We start from the raw sequence: 23,704 nt of genomic DNA, 5'->3' as shown, positions 1-23,704 counted from the left end.
AAAAGTGCAGGTACTTGTGGAGGCCAGAGGCATCAGATTTCCCTGGGGCTGAACTTACAGACAGTTGTGAGCTGCCTGGTAAGGGTGCAAGGAATCGAACTCTGGTGCTTGGGAAAAACAGTACATGCTTCTATCTGCCAAGCCATTTCTCTAGCTCCTAGGGATGAATAATTTTTCATGAAAGAGTAATTAAGCCTAATAATTGGAAATGCAACTTAGGTTGTGAGACAAGTTGGCAGTTATTTTACTTGGTGTACTTTAAAGCCCCCTCGGTTGAGGAGCAGACAATTAAAGGGTATGCCATTCATACAGAGATGCCCCCTGGAGTTTACACAGCTGTGAGCAACCTGTAGAATGAGTGCTGCAGTCTGACTTTTAAGTATAACAGCCATTGGTCGGTTGTTATTTTTTTGAGGCAGGATCTCTTGAAGTCCAGTCTGGCCTCTGAATCCCCATGCAGTGGAGGATCCCCTGAATTTCCAGATCCCCCCATCTCTACCTCCCCAATGCTAGGATTACAATGAGAGTCACCACACCCAGTTTAATGTTTTACATTTTTCTAGTTTTTTTTTTTAATGCAATGGTACATAATAGCCCACAGGTTATTGTCAATATCAACATTGGACCACACAAGAGGAAACAGATGGAAAAACATTTGGGAAGATTGGCAGCTTAACAATGTGTTAAGATTACATTTCTGAAAGTTTAAAAAAAAAATTGTTCCTCTAAAAAGACAGACTAGGCCAGAATCCTACCATAGCGTTCTCTACATCAAAAGAAGGAGATAAAGACATAGAGATTCATACATGAACAGACATAGTTGGGAGACCTAACTGCATAAGAAGTCAAAAAGGGAAAGTCAGATTTACCTACAACAAATAAACAAAATATAACCCCACAATTCTGCTTCAGAAACAAAACTAAAAGATTAACAACAGAAGAAAATTAACAAAATAAACATCAATAATTCAAGATCTTAAATATACAGACTTTAAAAAATGACAACACAGTAGGGCTGAAGAGATGGCTCAGCAGTTAAGAGTGCATACATCTCTTCCAGAGGACCTGGGTTCAGTTCCCAGCACCCACATCAGGTGGCTCACAATCCTGTGACTCCAGAAACAGGGGATGCAAAGCGCCTACACTCTCATATACATAAAATTAAAAATAATAAAAATAAACTCTTTTAAAAATGAAATTCTAGCCAGGCAGTGGTGGCGCACGCCTTTAATGCCAGCACTTAGGAGGCAGAGGCAGACGGATCTCTTTGAGTTCAAGGCGAGCCTGGTCTACAAAGTGAGTTCCAGGACAGCCAAGGCTAGAAAGAGGAAACCTTGTTTCAAAAAAAGAAAATGCATTAATTAATTAATCAATTAAAATTAAAAAATAAAAATGAAATCCTGTCTGAGTATAGAGATATACATATATCTTCTAACATTTGAGAAGCTGAAGCAGGAACATTGCATGTTTAAGGCCAGCAGGTCTTGTCTAAAAAAAAAGAGGTATACCCATTAAGTCTCACCAAAATAACTTCCTAAATATGAGATGAACAGGAACAAAAGACATGACAAACTGGACAGGGGTTAAGACTGAAGGGTTTTTAACCTTAGGGTTAAGGCCCTGCGATCTTTCCCCTACACAAAGAACTACAGGCAACTCAGGAATGCTGAGTGGAAGAAACAGTCTTCCCAAGGGAATAGCACACCAATTGCTTATCCAATACCAAATGACCAGCCCTGAAAACATGCACACAAGTGACATCATACAAACTGAGAAGGTTACGTTTAGAAATATATGTGTATATTCATATACACATATGCATGCAACAACAATTAATAATAAAGAGGTCATGAATTTAAAAGAGAGCAAAGAGAGAGGGGTATGGGAGTGCTCAAGGCAGGAAGGGAACAGGGAAATGACACTATCTCAAAAACTCAAAGAATAAAAATTGCCAAAAACCAAGCAAACAAAAAAGAGAGCCCCTATGAAACACTGTATCTGTGTAAGGTTATCTGTGACTACTTAACCCATGACAGTCAACAGGTTTATAACAAATAGGCCAGAATCAGGCTCAGCATCACTAAGAGTGAGATGATCCGACAACTCTGTGCCCCTTAATCACGGCAACAGGAAAATGCACTACATAGCACAGCTTAGAAGTATGTTTGCACTTCCAGATTTAATCTGAATTCACATGTGGTGATATCTAACAAATAAAGCTTGCTGGAAGATCAGAGGGTGGAGCGAGTCACTAGTTAACCATAGATGTCTGGAGATCTATACAGACAGGAATTGATACAGCTGGGTAGAGAGAGGAATATAAAGTGGGAGGAGACAGGAGCTTAGCCCTTGATTTGGTCTGAGGATTTTGTAGAGGTAAGAAGTGGCTGTGGCTTGCTCCTTTGTCTCTCTGATCTTTCAGTATTTACCCCAATATCTGGCTAGGGTTTTTATTAACACCAATTAGAACTCATGCTGCATATGGTGCCCAACTTTAGAGCACAAATTCACAAAAAAGTTGCTTGCCTGTGACTTTGTAGCCACTGGTGCATGCTGGAGCTGCATGTGGGGGCTCCCACTGGAGTCACCACCCCACCAGCTAGGTTTTCTATTATTTTTCCCCCAAGCTCTGAGCAAGTTTGGGATTTTCCTGTTACAGCCTCTCTACAACACTCTTCAGCTGCCACCCAAACTACAGAAGCACCTGGACCCCAAATGCCACAGGACTTACCTACCCTAGACTGGCTGGCCCTACTTTCAGGCAGTTCCCGCCATGCATGCTTCTTCCACACAATCCAGTGTTTTTTCAGACAGCCAGGCTCCCTCTCCCCTGTGGGTTATATGCTTCCCCTACAACACCTACCTCTCCTTGGGAAGCTGCCATACACTCTCATCTCACGGCTACATGCTAGCAGCTCCAACTGTCCTCAGCCAGGCTGTGCACTGCCTATGCTCTCAGATCTGACGTGCTATGCAGCCTTGTGCTCCACCCTCATTGTCAGCGGATTTGGTGAGACAACTGGAAATTCTTTTTCCCTTCCTTCCTTCCTTCCTTCCTTTCTTTCTTTTTCCCCTTGGAGTCCAGGTTTGGAGCCTGTCCTAGAACTAGCTCTTGTAGACCAGGCTGGCCCTGAACTCATAGAGATCTGCCTGCCTCTGCCTTCTGAGTGTTGAGATTAAAGACATGTGCCACCACTGTCTGGCTAACAACTGGAAATTCTTAAGAGGGGGGTTAGTTTTAAAAAAAAGGAAAAAGAGAGAAAGTTTTCTTCCCACATTAAAAAATGGGAAACACTGTTACAATGGAGGGAGTTAGGTCTTTGTATGATAATACACTGGTTTGAAAATGGGAAACACTGTTGCAATGGAGGGAGTTAGGTCTTTGTATGATAATACACTGGTTTGAAAATGGGACAATTAAATGAGAGGATAACTAATTTAGATAAAATTTATATAATGTCAATTAGAAACATCAGATATATAATTTTTTTTTTTTTTTTTTTTTTTTTTTTTTTTTTTTTTTGTTTTTCGAGACAGGGTTTCTCTGTGGTTTTGGAGCCTATCCTGGAACTAGCTCTTGTAGACCAGGCTGGTCTCGAACTCACAGAGATCCGCCTGCCTCTGCCTCCCGAGTGCTGGGATTAAAGGCGTGCGCCACCACCTTTTTTTTTTATCACTTAAAAAAAGTTGGTTAATCCGAGTGCTAAGATGCAAGTTTTAGAAAAACTTCACAAAACAAATCATAAAGATATTCAGATCCAGACAAAGGAATTTAAAGAGGAAACAATCTCATCATCGCACTTTAAGGTTAGAGAGAAACAGTCTAAGGTTTTCAAACAACCAACATTAATATATCCTTATAGGAACAACTGCCAAATGATAGATATCCCAAAGGCTGTACAAGAGCTGAAGGTACTCCTGTGGAAATGTTAGATTTAAGGAGATTCAAGGAAGCAACAGTCTCATATTATATGCATTCACCTTTTGTGAAGCAGATTTGAACTTATAATAGAATTATCAACTTATAATAGAATTATCCCTCAAGACTGGAAAGACTTGGTTATAGTAGTCTTGAATCCTGGTCCTCAATTATAATGGAGGACCTGGTGGAAAGATGAGGCTAAGACCATTGGACAATGAAGTAGGGCTAGAGGTATGGAAATCTCCCAAGACCACCTTCATGGAGAGGCAAATTATGCTAATGAACAAAGGCAATTTTTCTATTATGACCACGCCTTGACTTTAGGTTGTACAGCAGCTTTGAATGCTTGGGGACAGAATTAAAGAAGTAGGAAAGGAAAGTGAGTCATTTACTAAAGTTATACAGGGCCCAAAGGAAACTTTCACAGAATTCTTACAAAGACTGACTTTAGTAGTAAATAGAATGATATCAAATTCAGAAGCTAGATAAATAATTATTGAATGTCTGGCTTTTGAAAATGCTAATGTACAATGTAAATTTGTAAGATTAATATATATATATATATATATACATTAATTAAACTTTTTGTCATGATATTATTAGTCATATAGAGTACTAACTAATTCCAGAAAAAGGTTTCATCTAACTTTCTGTACATGATTTCAGTTTTCTGCGGTGAACCATGAACATGCCTAAAAGCAACTTTTGAAATCTCCAAAAAGAGAATGGGGACCCACAATGATTCCTCCAGAACTATGATAACACCACTAAGCTGACAAACATCATCTAAAGGGCAACTTTGAGGTGGCTAGCTGAGATTTTCCAGCCTCAGACTACTCTAGCCAGAACTTGAGACAAAATCCTTCACTCTCCCATTATGCAGAGACTGGACAAGAAATGATACAGCTATCTCTTCCAGGACTTGACCATTAACCCAAATTTTTCTTTTCAGCATCCCCTAAAGATGCCATCACCCCCAGATTGCAGGAAGTAAATTTAAGTACTTGATGCCCACATTCCCAAGAGATAGAGTGGGTAGGTTTTGGTCATTCAATGGGTTATGGATAATTGCCATCATTTAGGGTGGTTGGTTAATGGTTATGGTTAGGAAAAAAGTTGAACAAAGGAGATTAGATTCAGAGTTCTTGTTTTGAAAAGAAAAAAGGGAGATATGATAGGATATAAGGGTAGATTATTGAACCTATTTTCTCCCATTGGTTTTTCAAGATAGGATTTCTCTGTGTAACAGCTCTGGTTGTCCTGGAACTCACTTTGTAGACCAGGGTAGCCTCAAACTCACAGAGATCCACCTACCTCTGTCAAATTTTGCCAAGACAAGGTAGGATAGCCCTTCAGAATATCCTGCTTCACAAAAAGTCAGTCAGACATGCTAGGCTTATAGGCTGAAGATGGATGCCCCAATGTTGCAGAGAAACCATGGATGACTGTCCAGGCAGCCAGCTTTTTCTGTCATTTCTCATAATTTTTGGAAGTTGCTTGCTTGCACTTCCCATTTACTCAGGTAATATTATTTCCTTCTTGGGTCTGTGACAGAGTTGAAGACTTTATAGTTATAGTTTTCCTTATCACCAGATTCAGAAAAGAAATTCACTAAAGAGGTGTAAAAGTGTATAAATTTAAGAGACATAAAAATATAGTTTTGGTAATGTAAGTTAGAATAAAGTGAATTAAAGACAACCTTTAGGACTCACCAAGATAGGAGAGACATGGTGTATTTTTTCTGAATCTGTCAACTGCTAATGAACTAGACATTGCTGATGTATTTGTTGCCTGTATATAGCATATATATTGTACTTATTGTACATAGTTTTTCTTATATTAGTTATAACCTTCTTTCTTATTTTAGACAAAAAAGGGGAAATGCAGTGATATCTTGTGTGTACTCTAACAAATAAAGCTTGCCGGAAGATCAGAGAGTGGAGCTAGCCATTAGCTAACCATAGAGGTCTAGAGGTCCGTACAGACAGAGAGGAAGTGATATGGCTCAGCAGAGAGAGAATATAAAGAGGGAGGAGACAGGAGGTTGGCTCTTTTTTCAGTCTGAGGATTTTGCAGAGGTAAGAAGTTGCTGTGGCTGGGCGGTGATGGTGTACACCTTTAATCCCAGCACTTGGGAGGCAGAGGCGGGTGGATCTCTGTGAGTTCGAGGCCAGCCTGGGCTATAAGAGCTAGTTCCAGGACAGGCTCCAAAGCTACAGAGAAACCCTGTCTCGAAAAACAAAAACAAAACAAAAAAGAAACCAATCAAAGTAAACTGAAAATGATAAAAAAACAATTCAGAAGATTGCTTATCTCTGGGGCAGGCACAGACTAGAAAGGGCAAAAGGAAGTTTTGGGGGTTCATTTCTAATTTGAATAGTAGTTAAGTAAACTGAATGTCATAAAATTGTACTCTTGACATTAGTGTACTATAAACATAGCTAGTTATATAGAATACCTTGAGGGGTTTTTGTTTTGTTTTTGCTTGTTTTGCTTTGATTTTTGAGATAGGTGCCAATATATAGCCCTTGATAACCTGGAACTTAATATATGGACCAGGCTGGTCCTGAACTCACAGAGATCTGCCTGCCTCTGCCACCACATCCAGTCCAAGTTTTAAAACAGAAGGAGAAATGAACTCTTGTTGAGTTCTCCCACCACCACCCTGTACAGCTAGGAGCTAGGGGATGAGGCCAAGAGAGGGGCATTGTACTGAATCCCAGCTCCTTTCACACCACTACACACTGCTGAGGGTAAGAAGGAGCAAGGCCCTGAATGCAATTGGGGTGTGTGCATTAGGCAAGCGTCATCACATTGGTGCCCACACGGACCTCCACAACATTAGCAAAATAAGAACACTGCTTGTGCCATATGAATAAGCCCTATTTCCCTTGAAAGGACTTTAAGTCGTTTGCTCTATGCACCCAGCACACTGGCACAGGGGACTGCACCTCATCCAAGAAGCTGAGGACCAGAGTCTTTCAGATTTCATAATTTTCTGACCTTTGTAATATCTGGATATGTATAAGTATAAACACAAAATTCATTTTTGTTTTGTATACCATTTATATGCATAAACTGAAAGTAATTTTACTTAAAATGTTTTTTGAATAAAACAAAGTTTTGTAGTATGGAATTTTCTAGTTATGACATCATAAGAAGTATTCAAAAAGTTCAGATTTTGGACCATTTGGGGAGTCTAAATTTTCAGATTATGGATGCTGCACCAGGATGTGAATGAGACAGTTAAAGCTGTGACTAGCCAGGACCCCAGAACTCGGGAGGCCAAGGCAGGTGCATCTCTGTGAGTCTGAGGCCAGCTTGGTCTGCAGGACTACATAGAGAGAGTCTCAAAAAAACCCAAATAAGCAAACTAAAGCTATGACTGTTCTCGAGGCTGGAAACTCAGAAAAGTGAGGTGCAGGGAGTAGAGCTGCCAGAATTCATGGGATTTGCCTTGAAATGACAGGGCTGCCTGGGAAACGTGGTTAACTACAGATACCTGCAGAGGAGCGGAGCCTCTCTCCAGTAAGCCCATCCTTTATCTCTCATCGCAGAAAATGACCTGGCTGCTTGATGTGGGCTGAGCCGCCTCTCCAGTGCCCCCTTATGTTTCTGGTTTTGGCTGTTTTTGCAGTACTGGAGATTAAACCCAAGCCCTCATACAGTTTAGGCAAGCACTCTACCACTGAGCTACATTCCCCCCTCCCTCTTTTAACTCCTGAAATAGGGTTTCACTAAGTTACCCAGGTTGTTCTTGAACTCATTCTGTAAACCAGGCAGAACTTGAACTGTGATCCTCCACCTCAGGTTCTTAAGTAGCCGGGATTCCAGTTCTGTACCACTAGGTCCAGTTGATTCCCTTTAATTTTATTATTCAAAATATGACCTTATTTAGTATGAATATCCTCTTTATACATGTGAACACTAAAGCACCAAAAAGCAAAGAAACATTCCCAAGATCACTCAACCAGCTAGAAGCAGCTCAGTATTTGAATCCAGGAAAGCCACATCCACAGCCCACGAGACAATCACTACTCTCAGTTTGTAGGCAGGGAGCAACTCCTTCAGGGTGGTTCAGTTCTAGCACTACCATTCTCTGGCGAAGGAATGCTGACAAACTGCTGAAGGTCTGAGTCACATTTCATTCCTCCTGGGTCTAACAACAGCCTGTCTAAAGGACTTGTTGGGCATGGTGGGGTGTATCTATAATCCCAGCAATCTAGGATGAGGGGGCAGACTGTGAGATGGAGGCCTGCCTGAACTGTTCAGTGTATCTTAGGCCAGCCTGGTTTGCAATCAAGAGCCCATTCTAATCACACAGACCCCAGGGAAACAGCTCTTGGGGAGGGAAACTAAGCAGCTATAGGAAAATAAACAATCTTCTCACAGTTTTACTTGCTCAATATGTGCGCAATCCCTAAACAGTTCGTCACTACCCCTGATCTGCTAGTAGGATGAGCCCTCCAGTACACAAAGATTTTAAAACCACACTGCTTTGTTTCAGAGGATGAGATGAAAAACAAACAAAAAACTCACCTAATGCTCTGACAATTCGCATCAGGACCTCTCCAACTTTCATTCTGGTCTCTGGAGTGTGCTTCTCTTTGCCACTATCGTATTTGGCCAACAGGTCAACCAAGATTTCTTCAGGGTACACATCTGAGAGAAGGGCAACCCCTGGGGTCCAAAACAGAAAGACGGAACTCATTATTTAGGACAGAAAGGCAAGTAAATCTAGATATCATGCATGTGATGAGGGTGAATACGAAGATTTATTTATTTTTACATTTATTAATGTGTGTGTGTGTGCGTGCATGTGTGTGTGTGTAGATCAGAGGATGAGCTGCAAGAGCCAGTTCTGTCCTTTCACCTGCATCCTGGGTATTGGACTCAGGCCATCAGGGTTATTCTGAGCCATTTCACCAGCCCACACAAAGACACCTACACTGTAGCTCTTAAGGTCACAGCTGCTCTCTGTAAGTGGAAGGTGGTGACTAGGCATCCAAATTCCTGGACTTGCTAATCCTAGGCAGGGCTCTAATGTACTGCCACTAACATTCTATGATCTCTGGGCTATGGAAAATCCAGTATAGGCTAGATCACTACAAGTCATGGCTGGATTTGCACAGCAGCAAGGGACCGCCAGGCTTCTCCAGATTTTAGGATTCTAAAGTCAGATGACTGTAAATGCTCCATGACCGTCAGCCCAAAGCTCAGCAGTGCTCCATGCCTTTGCTACAGCTCTTCAATACAGTGTGATGTCCCTTGTAAAACTGTAACTGTGAGAAACATTTTCATGACAGGCATTAGATCTCAGCTTACAGCTCATTTCCTGGATCCCGTCCCCCATCCATAGTAGGCCTCCACAGTTTGTACGAACAAGAGTGCAATCACATCGGAGCCCAGCTCCACATTCACCCCAGCCAGAAAAACGAGGGCTGCACATGTTTTGGATGTCTCCCTGCTTTTACCTCAACCTCTCAGGTCCTCAATGTCAGGTCTGCTTTTTCTCAGCAACCTTTTAATTGCTCTGTCCGCTTCTGTCCTTATTCCTTACCACAGTGGGAACAACTGTTTAACATGCACATCAGGCCCCTTCATTCTGCCCTGACCTCTCAATGGGCTTCCCTTTTCCCCTTCCCTGTATACGCTCCCTCTTGCCCTACCCTCTCTCCATGATCCAAGAACCAAGGAGGCCTTTGAACATGCTATCCTTTGCTCACTTATCCTGAGCAATTCTGCCCACCTAGTTGTTTTGGGGTTTTGTTGTTGTTGTTTTGTTTGTTTTTTTAATTTTTTTTTTTTTGTGTTTTGTTTCTCTAGACAGGGTTTCTCTGTATAGCCCTGGCTGTCCTGGAACTTGTTTTGTAGACTAGGCTGGCCTCGAACTCACAGAGATCTGCCTGCCTCCCAAGTGCTGTGATTTACAGTGTATGCCATCATCGACTGGCTGTTTTTTAGATTTTTAGTACAGCAATCTGCTTCTGCCCCTGTATCTGGGCCTCACCTCTTCTGTTACAGCAGGGGCTTCTCCTTGGGGAAGGCTGCCAGCTTGCTCCAGACCACCTAGCTCATATCCTGTTTTTACCCTTTTTTTTTAAAATTATTTATTTATTATGTATACAATATCCTGCCTGCATGTATGCCTGAAGGCCAGAAGAGGGCACCAGACCTCATTACAGATGGTTGTGAGCCACCATGTGGTTGCTGGGAATTGAACTCAGGACCTTTGGAAGAGCAGGCAATGCTCTTAACCGCTGAGCCATCTCTCCAGCCCTCATATCCTGTTTTTAAACATTAAGTGGCAGCCTCCTTCCACTAGCACTTGACCCTTCTTGCCTGGCTTATTTTCTTCTTAGCACACGGTGCTGTTCAGCTCGCATAAGCCCTTACGGATTGTTTGTTCTTTTCCTTAGAATGCAAACTGCACGAAGCCAAGGATTTTGTTTTATTGTCCACTGTATCCCCTAGAAATGGGCCAGCACACAGTAGGTGTTCAATAAGTATTTGCTCAATAACTCAATGAATGAATGAGTAAAAATGGCTCGAAGAGCCAGCCACATGTGGTGGCTTATGCTTGTAATCATAGTACTCAGAAGGACCATAAGTTTGAGGCCAGTCTGGGCTACATATACCAGATCTCAAGGCAGCCTGGGCTGCTAAGTGAAACTGTTCCAAAAGCCTTAAAGGAAAGCAGGAGAAAAAGCAGGAGGAAAAGAAGGAAGAGGAAGTGGTAATGGTGGGTGGCGGCGGCAGCTACAATGGCTCAAAAATAATCATGATAGAAATCCCGAAATTCATAGAGGACAGGGAGGGAGTAAGCATAAGCAACACTAGAGGATCTACAGTATTTTCATTTAGATTTGCCACTCTGTTGTTTAATCTGACTATCTTCAGGAATGTGCGCATATTATCTTCTGTAGTATAGGCTGTGATTCTAGTCTCATTTACATTCACGTCCACTGTTGTCACTGCACCCGCTGAGGGCTGCACCTGCCTTCCCAGCCTCTTGTCTATCTTCCCCCTCACCCCTGTTTCCAAGGAGCCTAGGAAGCCCCTACATGTGGGCTCACACCTCACACAAGCAGCAGCTCTGCTCATGCAGAGCTTCAGGCTGCAGCAGGAAGAGATGCAGTCCACTCTGTTGTGTAAGCTGATGGAGAAGTCTTTGGGGTCCCAGGTAGAATCAGGGGATATTCTAGCTTAAGGAAAATGTAAATGAATTGTTTACTAAGAAAGAGAAGGGAAATAGCGTCAAGATTCTGGAAAAACCTCAAAGAAAGGTGAACTGGCACGGGGCAGCTGCAACCCCAGCCAGCTCGCCTGGTGGCCTGCGAGCCTTCACCGCAGCTACTTTTATCCAGGGGCTCACACTCAGATCCAGTGGACTCTTTCCTTGTAGGAGCAGAGTCGTTACTTTGTCACGAACAATGGGGAAAATGGGGTTTGCTGTGTAAAACTCTGATATCTAGCATTCCTGAAGCCATCTTACCCTGGTGTCTCTCCTGCCTTGTTCATTTCTCTCTCTCTCTCTAGTCTGTAGCAGAAAAGTGATTTACTTCCTCAGACATAGTATCCTGGCTAAACACGCTCAGATGTGTGGCGTGCACATCATCTGCTCTCTCCGGGAACCACCCTGAGGGTCCTTTGGGAATCGGTAGTTCCCCTTTCCCATTCCCTATTCAAGTGTGCCAATAACACACCTGCCTCCCTCTGGGTGGGACTTATACCCCAGGGTGGCAAATTACAAAACTCTGTCCCATCCCAACCATAATGATTCATTCAGGAATGGGCAAGGAGGTTAGGTCCCAGAACCCAGGTTGGAACTCCATGAAAAGGTAGCCGCCACCCCTTTGTTTAAATTAATGTCCTGGAGTTTCCGGTGGCCACTATGAAGATAAAAACCCACCCAGCAAGATACCAAAATAGAGCCAAGCTAAGGGAGGAGGGAAAGGGAAAAACCCTGATTGATCCTGAGCTTCCAGGTCTAACTGCTCCTACTTACCTACTTATTTTGGATACATAAGCTAATAAACACTATTTTATGTTTGTCAGTTTCTTTTTCTTCCTTCCTTCCATCTTCCCTTCCTCCTTCCTTCCTTCCTTCCTTCCTTCTTTCTTTCTAATTCTTCAAACAAAGGAATTCTAAAATACCTTCTGTGCTGGCTAGGTTTATGTCAACCTGATGCAGGCTAGAATGACTTGAGAAGGAACGTCAATTGAGAAAAATGCCTCATTAAGATCAGCTGAGGGCATTTTCTTAATTAGTGATTGCTGGGAAAGGGTTCAGTTCATTGTGGGTGGCACCATCCGTGGGCTGGGGGTCCTGGGTTCTATAAGAAAGCAGGCTGAGCAAGTCATAGGGAGCAAGCCAGTAAGCAGCACCCTCCATGGCTTCTGCAGCAGCTCCTGACTCCAGGTTCCTGTCCGGTTTGAGTTCCTGTCGGTTTGAGTTCCTATCCTGGCCTCCTTCAATGATGAACTGTGATGTAGAAGCATAAGCCAAATAAACCCTTCCCTCCCCAACTTGCTTTGGTCATGGTGTTTCATTGCAGCAATAGAAACCCTTACTGGGACGCCTCCTTTGAGATTCTTTTCTTTTCTTTTCTCTTCCTATAATGCTGAAGGTGAAGTTCCACCAGGCAGCATTAACTACTTCTACTCTTCTACAAAAGGGCGCTAATGGCTAAGCACAGCCCCACTTCCTACAGCCCTGGGTTCACTGGCCAAGTTTATCTTCTTTCTAGGCCACTCCTCAGACAACTACCAAGGGCTGTCTGACTGCCACTTGAAGTTTTTCTTCCAGAATGCAGCTGTTGCCTTAGAGTTTATCTGGGGCATTAAGGAAGTGCCAGCCTTACTCGGCAGATAGCAAGAAGAAGCACATACAAGGTGAAGAGCCTGTGTTTAGTTAGGTTAATTTAGTTTTTGGTGATTAGTACTTGTAAGTTTTTCTAACTTTGTCATGCTAGGGTTGTATTATAACCTACACATGACCTTTGCCCTTCCATTTAGTAATTTCCTTTGTAATTTGAAAATGTGGCAACTTCTTGGTTATCACAGGTTTCAAGAAAACATGACACACCAATCAATCCCTCTAGCAGCAGGACCCATCAAGGTGCCTTCTGCTCTTCATAGGAGATGGCTGCAGCTGGGGTGCTATGTAGCCAATAAGACACACAGAGAGGTGAAGCTGAACCACACTCTGTTCCATGCTTGGGTACAACACAGGACACAGGGGAACTGGCTCAACAGGGAAACTCTTACTCAAAGAACATCTCGTAATAAAACACTAACTTTGCAAAGTAACTATTTGCACATGCCCCCCCCCACCAGACTTAGATTACAAAGGAGAAATCTATTTGATCAAAGCAGTGACCTCCACATGATCCCTTAGCATGTTGCCAAATGATCTGTAGAGCCTTTCAGCAGGTGCAGGGGGGAAGGCTCGGCTCATATTATCATAAAGATGGATAGCTCTGAATGGTGATGCTGACTGGATCTATCCCACGAGCCTGCTAAGCCATCCTGACTTCAAAACTCGCTTTCCCTGGGCAGATAACAACTACACAAAATACTTGCTCAATTTGGAAAACTACATATTCCCTCAAACTCCTTAGGTGCTTCTGCAAACAAGACTGTAAGAGGAACACAAACCACACAGATTGTGTGGCACCTTTTACATGTGCTATTCAGATTAGGCCAATCTACACACAGAAAGTAGATGTAACGGTGGCCCAAGACTGTGAGAGTTGGATAGGAATGATAACTACTACTGGACACAGAGTCTTTCTGGAGTGATTTAAAACGTTCTAAAACTAACTGTCAAAATGGTACACATCCTATGACTATAATAAAAACTACTTAATTGTACACATTTTAAAAAATTGTTTGGGACTGGAGACATGGGTCAATGGCTCTTGCAGAGTACATGAATTCAGTTCCTCCAATTCCAGGGGATCTAATGACTTTGGCCTCTAAGGCCATCACCATACACACACACACACACACACACACACACACACACACACACACACACACACCTTTTTTAATCTTTGAAAACAATAGCTGGGTATGGTGACACATGTCTAAATCCCAGCCCTTGGTGGTAACTGTTGTTACTATTGATTTAAGGAAGAGTCTCACAATTTAGGTCAGGCTACTGAACTTCTGATCCTTCTGCCTCAGTTTCCCCAATGCTTGATTATAATAACACACTACCAAAGTCTATTCCTCTTTTTTTTCTTTTTCTCTTTCTCCCCACCCCCCACCCCTGAGGCAAGGTTTCTCTGCACTAGCTGTCCAGGAACTTGCTCTTGTAGACCAGGCTGGCCTTGAACTCACAGAGATCCACCTGCCTCTGCCTCCCAAGTGCTGGGATTAAAGATGTGCGCCACCACTGCTCAACAAACTCTAATTTCTTGTAAGTACAGATTGTTTGCTTGTTTTTTCTAGTGCTGGGGATTGACCCCAGGGCCATTTACTAATCTCTATCTTAAATTGTACACTTCATATAGATGAACCCTAAAATAATTAAATATAGTATCTTAGAAAATTATTATCTACATGTGTTGAAACATCATATAGTGCACCATGAACATAGACAACTTAAATTTTTATTATATTTATTTATGGATGCGTGTGTACATGTGCCATGGTGAGTATGTTTAGGTCAGAGGACAACTTTTAGGAGTTGGTTCTCTCCTTAAATCATGTTGGTTCCAGGGATTAAACTCAGGTCACTGACCTTGGCAGCAGGTAGCAGGTGCCTTTACCCACTGAACTATCTGGCCCTCAATTTTTCTTTTCTTTTCTTTCTCTCTCTCTCTCTCTCTCTCTCCCTCCCTCCCTCCCTCCCTCCCCCCCCCCCTCTCTCCTTCGAGATAGGGTTTCTCTGTAGCTTTGAAGCCTGTCCTGGAACTAGCTCTTGTAGACCAACTCACAGAGATCCACCTGCCTCTGCCTCCTGAGTGCTGGGATTAAAGGCGTGCGCCACCACCACTCTGCTATCTCTTTCTCTTTTTAAGACAGGATTTCAGCCAGGTACATACAGCATGGGCTATGCAGAGAAAGTCTGTCTTGAAAACCCAAAAAAGAACAAGAAGATGATGATGACAACAATGACAACAGGATTTTATTACACAGTCCTGGCTGGCCTGCAACTCACTATGGAGGCCAAACTGGCCTCAAACTGCCTCCCAAAGTACTAGGATTAAAGGCCTGTATACCCACACCTGGCACCTTTATATTTTTATATATTACATAAAGATAAATTTCTTTGGTTCTTCTTTCCTTTTCTTTTCTTTCTCACATAGCCCAGGCTGAGGATGACCTTGAACTTCTCATTCTCCTTCACCCCTCTCCCAAGTGCCCAATAAATCTAAAATGAAACCTAAAAAAACTATTTCATATCTTCTTTTTTTAGATCTTTGAATAGATAAAAAACAGGATAAAATAGCCTGGCATATCTCAAATGTTAAGCGAAGTACACTGCCAAGGGCAGAGTTTCAGCTCCAAACAGGCTTTGGCTGCCCCTGCAGTGTAAGAGAAAATGACTTCCTATCAGTGAGCTAAATGAGGAAAAAGTCAAGTATTTCATATTTCGTAGAATGTCTTGCAATCTTGAGAAAATGGCCTACTAGTTTAAAAACAATTTAAATTCTTCATTAAGTCAAAAAATTCTACTCTAAGGATTTATTCTAACACACACATCAGTACAAGTAGATAATTATTATGCGTAAAAGCATTGCTGTAGCACTATTTGTAATAGAAATGACTCAAATCAAATTAACTGTTCATGAATAGAGAGCTGGTTAAATCACAGTCATTCATCCAGTGAAATCTGACGTACCCCTCCCCCACAAAAATGAAGCAGCAGCTTTTTAAGAGCTGTTATGAAATCAATTCCAAGCTCCATTATTAAGCGAAAGCTGAGATTTAGAACAGTGTGTTCAGAATTCAACTGTACTTAAAACAGAGGAAACACACACTTATCAAATAGTCCCAGAATAGACATGGAAGTCTAAGCTACATTTGTGACCAAATGTGGCATAATAACCATAAGATCTATGTTTTCATCGTCCTTAAATCTCACTCAAGTGGCAATGAAGAGAGGAGAGGGGAGGAAGGAAGGGGGAGGGCGAAGAAGGGGAGAGTTGAGGGAAGGGAAGGAAAGGCGTAAGTCCACCAATGAGGAAAAGGAGACCGAGACAAGTCTGAAATATGGAGAAATAGGCTGAAAATGGAGCAGAACAATATGTGTTTGGCAGGGCTGCTGGGTCATTTGGATAAATTTAGTCACAAAGTACTTGGAAAAGGAAGCAAATATAGGAGACAGGCTGATCATTGAGCTTGGCTCACTGATAGACACCACACAGTCAGCAGCAAACACTGCCCAAGATATAGTCAAAAATTAGAATGCGGGGGGGGGGAGCTCAATAGATGCCCCAGTGATTAAGGGATTGTGTTAATCTTGGAGAAGACCCAGGTTCTGTTCCCAGTGCTCAAACAGCAACTTACAATCATAACATCAGTTCCAGGGGATCTAGCACCCTTTTCTGGCCTCTATGGACAAGTACACACTAAATGCATGTACATATATGTGGGAAAAAAACACTCACACATACAGTAAAAAAAACAAATCTCTCAAAAACAAAACAAACAAACAAACAAAAAAACAGTGATGGCACATGCCTTGTCTATAAATCGAGTTCCAGGAAAGTCAGGGCTGTTACACAGAGAAATCCTGACTTAAAAAAACAACCAACCAAACAAACAAACAAACAAACAAAAAGCTAAGAAGAATCTAAATATTAGGAGTTTTTTAAAAAGGAAATAGCTGTATGTGGTAGCATGCACATGCAACCCTAATGCTTGGGAGGTAGAGACAGAAGGACCCTAAATTTAAGGCTATACCCCACTACATAGTGAATCTGAGTCCTGTCTATATTATATAAGACTCTGTCTCAAAAAACAAACAAACAACACAAAAAACCGCAAGGGAAAATATTAGGAGAACCAGTTAGGTGTGAATGTAGCTGCACTTGTACTCAGCCCACATCTAAAGTATAGAAAATGAATAGATAGATAGCCAGGCAGTGGTGGTTCACACCGTAAATCCCAGCACTGGGGAGGCAGAGGCAGGTGGATCTCTGTGAGTGAGAGCTTAGCCTACTCTACAGAGTGAGTTCCAAGACAGCCAGAGTTGCAGAGAGAAACCCTGTCTCGAAAATCCAAAAAAAGGAAAGAAAATGAGTAGACAGGGATGGAGAGACAGCTCAGTGATTAAGAGCACTGGTTGCTCTTCCAGGGCACCTGGGTTCAATTCTCAGCACCCACAGGCTGTTTGCAACTGTCTGTAACTCCAGTTTCGGGGAGTCTGACACCCTCTTCTGGCCTTTACAGGCACTGCATACAAGTGGTATACAGACATAATACAGTAAGCAAAATACTCATACATGTAAAATACTAAAATAATAATTAAAAGAGTAGATAATCCCCATTTTTCTTCATCAAGAAAGATCTATATAAGCATTTTATCTAGAACTGGGGAGGTCATTATTAGAAGAAACTATTTTAAAGAAAGAGAGGGAAACCAAGTGGTGATACACATTTATAATTCCAGCACCCAGAAGACAGATGCAGGAGGATGGTAAGTCTTAAACAAGCCTGGACTACACAGTGAGAGCCTTCCTCAAAGAAAAAATAAACAGGGAGGTGGAAATGATCTCTAGGCCTTCAAAGATAAAGTGGGATAAAGATAGGGCAAAAAACTGTGTTCAAATACTTGGCATAATCACAGGCCAGTGACCCCAGCACTAAGAAGGCTTGCAGCAGGACTTTCAAGTTCAAGGACAGCCCAAGATGCATAATGAATTATAGACAAGCCTAGGCACCTGAGGGAAATGTTGTCTCAAAAGGCCAAGTAATAACAGCAACAACAAAGAACTGTGTTCAACATAATTAACAAATTTATTTAGAAAACTAGAAAAACAAGAAAATATGTGTTTGTAAGGCAAGTTCTAATTTGAAACAACAAAGAATAATAGTTGAGGGGAAAGCCGGGCGATGGTGGCGCACGCCTTTAATCCCAGCACTCGGGAGGCAGAGGCAGGCGGATCTCTGTGAGTTCGAGACCAGCCTGGTCTACAGAGCTAATTCCAGGACAGGCTCCAAAGCCACAGAGAAACCCTGTCTCAAAAAAAAAAAAAAATAGTTGAGGGGAAGTGGTCAGCTGAGTTACTCTGATAGCTCCAGCATTTGGGAGGTAGACAGGAGGCTCCTAAATACAAGGCCAGCCTGGGTTATGTAACCAAGTTCAAAGCTAGCCTGATAGAAGAGAAGAGAAGAGAAGAGAAGAGAAGAGAAGAGAAGAGAAGAAAAGAGAGAACATAAGACACAAAGATCCTTCTGCATCACCATATGTATTGGCCTCTCTTGTGGCTCAAGGGAGACCACATCAGGAGGAGGAGGTTGTGCCTCAGCAAGATGTGTTGGCTGTTACATGGGGGTTCTCATTAAGATAGAAGCTAAGGATAATTTCAACACTACACTAAGATTCCAGGAAATTGCACAAACTGGGGAATCTGGTTATTATATCAAGGAAGTGTGGAGAACTCAACTGGATAGCGGTTGTCTTTGTAATTACAGTGAATGACAACATCTAGCATGCCCATATGCTGTTCAGTTACTCCAAGGCTCCAAAGTTGTACTAATTACAGACAGGTTCCAACAAATTCCTACAGATTCAGGATGAGTGAGTGTTACTCAAGTTTGAGGAAAAGCAGGGTTACACTAAGGAGCCTTGATGGCCAACTGCTGAACATCTGTATGAATATAGGGCAGCTACCTCTTGAATTTTTCACACTTCCTTGTGTGTGTGTGTGTGTGTGTGTGTGTGTGTGTGTGTGTGTACGTGCACATGCAAGCATGTCATGGACAGCATGTGGAAATCATAGGACAGCTTGTTAGAGTTACTTCCACTAGGTGGGTTCTGCAGATTGAACTCAGATCATCAGGTTTTGCAGCAAGTGTGTTTACCCACTAAACTATCTCAGCAAGCCCTTTAATAAGGATTCAAGTAATAATTCATACACTAAGGTAACACTGAGGAATCTGTTTAAATGGTGTCCTAATTTCCACTTTGGAGAGGAAAAAGTAAAAACGTGTGAATAACCCGTTTACAGACAACCACACTTATTGAAATCCCTTGAATTGTAAAATTACACTATTTTTTCCTTTTTTAAACACTTAATGAATTTGTTCTTTGATAATTTTATACACATTTAACCTGCATTCTGATTATTAAACCACCCTCCCTTCTAATGTTTTGAGGCAAGACAGAGCCTCACGTAGCCCAGCTAGTCTTGAACTCCTGTGGTGCCTAGGCAGCACTTGACCTTCTGATCCTATCCACTCTTGAGTGCTGGGAACACAGGTGTGACCTTGATCATGAAATTCCTCTGTACACGCCTGCGCTTGAGAGTCAGAAATCGACACGAGGTGCTTTCCTTAGTCACCATCTGCTTTACTTTCTGAGACAAGATCTCACAGTGACCTTATCAATCAACTAGACTGACTAGTGAGCCCCAGAGAGCCCCTGTCTCTGCCTCCCCAGAGCAGTGAGCCCCAGAAAGCCCCCGTCTCTGCCTCCCCAGGCTAGTGAGCTCCAGAGAGTTCCCGTCTCTGCCTCCCCAAGCTAGTGAGCCCCGGAGAGCCCCCGCCTCTGCCTCCCCAGGCTAGTGAGCCCCGGAGAGCCCCTGCCTCTGCCTCCTCAGCAGTGGGATCACCAGTGTGCATGCTCATATCTGGTCTTTGTGTGGGATCAATCTCAGGGCCTCACACTTGTGCAGGATGTGCTTTACCAAACGAGCACTCCCCCATCCCAGGAAATATTGCTCATAAAAAACTAAGAGCAATCTACTAAGGCACAGTGAGTGTGTTGCATACGCCTGCATACACCAAGCACTGCATATGCATCCATGCTATTAGTGCACTAGACAATCATGTAAAGAAGACCCCATTATCATTTCTAATTTTTTACTGAGGGAGACAGTGAAGAACAAGAGCTGAGAGCAGAGCTGTCATCCTCTACACTCGGTTGCTCTGCCCCACCACAGACCACCTGGCAGCAGTGCCCAGGGTGAGATAACTACCAGACCAGCACAAGCCTCATGAGCACTCTAACCCTAGAGACAGCAAACCTCACACTTTCAAGTTCAGGTGACATTAGCCTCCCTCCAGGACAGGCGCTTTCTGAGGACTCGGAGGTTCATAAGGAGAAGCATCTTACACTCTGTATCCAAGTACACACTCACTGGGACCAGCTGGGCTCCCTGGGGACTACCTTTTCCCACTTGGAATATTATTTAGCTTGTGAAAAAGGGAGATAGTGATGTTAACAAAATTTATAAATGCTCCAATGTGAAATACTGACAGCAAGTCACATAAAAGGGACATGGAAAGTGAGGGCTTCAGTCTCTCTTTAACCAGCTACTCAAACTCCTGCACCCCACAACAGGCCCAAATACAAAGACTGAACTGCAAAGTACACAGTCTGCCTTGTCAGGGCTACCTCTACCAAGCAAGAACATACGGGTGAGTTCAGAGAGAAGCACTAAGAGAGCAGACATCCAGACAATCATCAAGAGGGCTGTAGAGACCGCTCAGTGGACACAGTGCTCACTATGGAAGTGTGAGGACTCAGGTTTGAATCTTCAGAAGTCATGTGATGCTGGCTAAGGTAGTGGACATCTGTAATCCTAGTGCTCCCGGGGTGAAATGGAACAACAGAGACCAACTGTTATACTTCTGCTGGCCTTCCCTGTCACCTGGGTACCCTGTCCTTTTAAGAGACAAGCTCTGCCCACCCTCAATTGCCCCCATTTGCCACCTAGGCAAGCTGATCTTGCTTCTCTCATCTCCCCTCTCTCTGTCAGTCCTTCTTCTGAAGAGGCAGTCTCTGCCTCGCCCTTCCCTTTCTTCCTCTTTCTTCTCTTTCTCTGTCCCTCCATCTCTCTCTTTCTCTCTCCCATCCATAACCCTCTTACCCAAATACCTTATACCCTTCCCAATATCCACTAAATAAACTCTATGCCCAAGCTCTCTCTCTGCATGGTGTATCTGTCAGTCTCCCACCTACCACGGGTCCCATGCCATGAATCATAACACCAACTCAAACACGGTGGAAATCCAGGACTGACAGCTGAAGTTGACCTCCTACTGGAACATGAGCATTGTGGTGCACACAAGTGTGTATACAACAACACAAAGGTGCTCACACATATCATGCACACACACACACACATTCTCTCTCAGTCACTCACACACGAAGGAAGGAAGAAAGGCAGGAAGGGAAGGAGGGAGGGAGGGAGGAAAGAAAGAAGAAAAGAGGAAGGGAAGGAGGGGGAAGGAGGGAAAGAAGGAAACTGTCAAGAACATGATGATGCTCAAGCGTGTGCTATGTATGAACAAAGAAGCCCTAATGTACTGATTGAAACTGAAAGGGAACGAACGAGGGAAGGAGGGCACAGCTTTGAAGGTAATCACTGCTCTGTGTATTCAAAGCAACTTGCATTTCAGCTGATCATGAGTGAGAAATAAAGATGTCACTCATTTAATTCTCCTGAGACTATTTTCAGGGATCATTTCTATAGTTCATTAAATTCTCTTCACATAGCTTTCACAGAGTGAAAACACACCAAAAGAGACATTTACTGGTAAAAGGCACAGGTGGCTCCTGATGCTGCAGGAAACTTGAGCTGATTCACTCTTGAGTCAACTTCAGGGAAGAGGCCAGGTAAGAAATAAAACCCTTTCTACACGTCCTGCAAACCTCAAGCCAGGCAGTCAAGACAGGAGCAGCCAACCTGAGCCTTGGGTTCCCAATGGCATTTTACCTCCAGCCTACAGAGAAGCTGCTGAATCGGCACAGCTGACTGAGGAAGTCACTTGGCCTAAAGCTCTGGCAAGATGGGGCTCATCTTCCACTTGCTCCAGCCAGTGACAGACAGGACAGAAGGGTTTCTTAAAGTGTCCCCTTTCCTTAATTACACCTAGAGATGTTCTAATGAGATGATTGGACGAGCACTGGTAACAGGCACTCCAGGCTAGAACTGGCTTGGAGAAAGTGATCCCTGCAACAGCAGCAGCCATGACAAGCAGGCTCATAACTGCAGCAGCATCAGAGACTAGGCAGGGCTACTGCTAGCCCCTGGCAGAATCTTCTCTCCTAAACACACACACAAGGACACTGCCTATAACCTCAGGGGTAACCACAGAGTTACTTACTACAGATTTCAATCCTGAAGTAAGTCCAACTTATAATAAGATGTATACAAAGCTGACAGTGTGGCTTAGAGGTAGAATATTTGCTTAGCATGTGTGAGGCCCTGGGTTCAATTAAAGGCACAGCAAAAGGCAAGCAGAATAAGACATCTGTAAGCAGAGGAGAAAGGAGAACCATTAAAACTTAACTTTAGGTGCTAGAAAGAAGACTCAGCAGTTAAGAGCACTAGTTGCTCTCCTAGAGGATCTAGGTTTGATTCCCAGACCCACAGCTACAGTTGTCTGACTCCAGTCCCAGGAGATACAATCCCCTCTTCTGGCCTCTAAGGGCACTGCACACAAGTGGTTCATAGCACACATTTAGGCAAAACACCCACATACTTTATATATATATATATATATATATATATATATATATGTATGTATATATATGCATATATATATATCTTTGTTTCTATAGACAAAAAACTTGATTCCCTCCCACAGTGATAATATGGCAGGAACTGTAAAAGATTTAAACACGACAAATAAGTATAAAGTAAAACAAAATTTCCTGGCTTTACTGATAGACACCTGTGATCTCATGATTTGGGAGGTTAAGGCAGGAGGGTCAAAAGTTTGAGGCCAGCTTGGGCTAGATCGGCTTTAGACCAGCCTGGGCTACAATGAGATCCTGACTTAAAAAACAAAAACAAAGACTCAAATTCTAATGTTTAAAACCTGAATATAAGAGAAGCTAAATAAGAAGGTGAACCCAAAGAAAAACATATAGGCACCCTCCTGAATATTAACCTTCATCAGGCGATGAAAGGAGACAGAGACAGAAACCCACATTGGAGCACCGGACTGAAATCTCAAGGTCCAAATCAGGAGCAGATGGAGAGAGAGCACAAGCAAGGAACTCAGGACCGTGAGGGGTGCACCCACACACTGAGACAATGGGGATGTTCTATCGGGAACTCACCAAGGCCAGCTGGCCCGGGTCTGAAAAGACATGGGATAAAACCGGACTCGCTGATCATAGCGAACAATGAGGACTACTGAGAACTCAAGAACAATGGCAATGGGTTTTTGATCCTACTGCACATACTGGCTTTGTGGGAGCCTAGGCAGTTTGGATGCTCACCTTACTAGACCTGGACGGAGGTGGGTGGTCCCTGGACTTCCCACAGGGCAGGGAACCCTGATTGCTCTTTGGGCTGACAAGGGAGGGGGATTTGATCGGGGGAGGGGGAGGGAAATGGGAGGCGGTGGCGGGGAGGAGGCAGAAATCTTTAATAAATAAATTAAAAAAATAAAACCTGAATATAAGTATATTTATTGAATAGTTGACATAAAAAAATAATTAGCCAGCCGGGCAGTGGTGGCGCACGCCTTTAGTCCCAGCACCTTGGGAGGCAGAGGCAGGCAGATCTCTGAATTCCAGGACAGCCTGATCTAGAGAGTGAGTTCCAGGATTGCCGGTGCTACACAAAGAAACCCTGTCTCAAAAAC

General features: G+C 43.1%; 1 protein-coding gene across 1 annotated transcript in view; it reads right to left on the bottom strand.

Annotated features, from left to right (window-relative positions):
* Nucleotides 1–23,704, bottom strand: part of Tango6 (transport and golgi organization 6 homolog) — a 166,319-nt gene that overhangs the window by 54,859 nt on the left and 87,756 nt on the right. Inside the window, exon 15 of the mRNA XM_041649662.1 lies at nucleotides 8,462–8,602. Within this exon, the coding sequence (XP_041505596.1) occupies nucleotides 8,462–8,602 (141 nt within the window). The remainder of the gene's footprint in view (nucleotides 1–8,461; nucleotides 8,603–23,704) is intronic.

Source organism: Microtus oregoni, unplaced genomic scaffold (genome assembly GCF_018167655.1).
Source record: "Microtus oregoni isolate MIOR12 unplaced genomic scaffold, Mior012 000004F_ref0000308, whole genome shotgun sequence".
Lineage (NCBI taxonomy): Eukaryota > Metazoa > Chordata > Mammalia > Rodentia > Cricetidae > Microtus > Microtus oregoni.
Note: the sequence above shows the minus strand (reverse complement) of the source record. Positions and strands in the feature narration are given on the sequence as shown.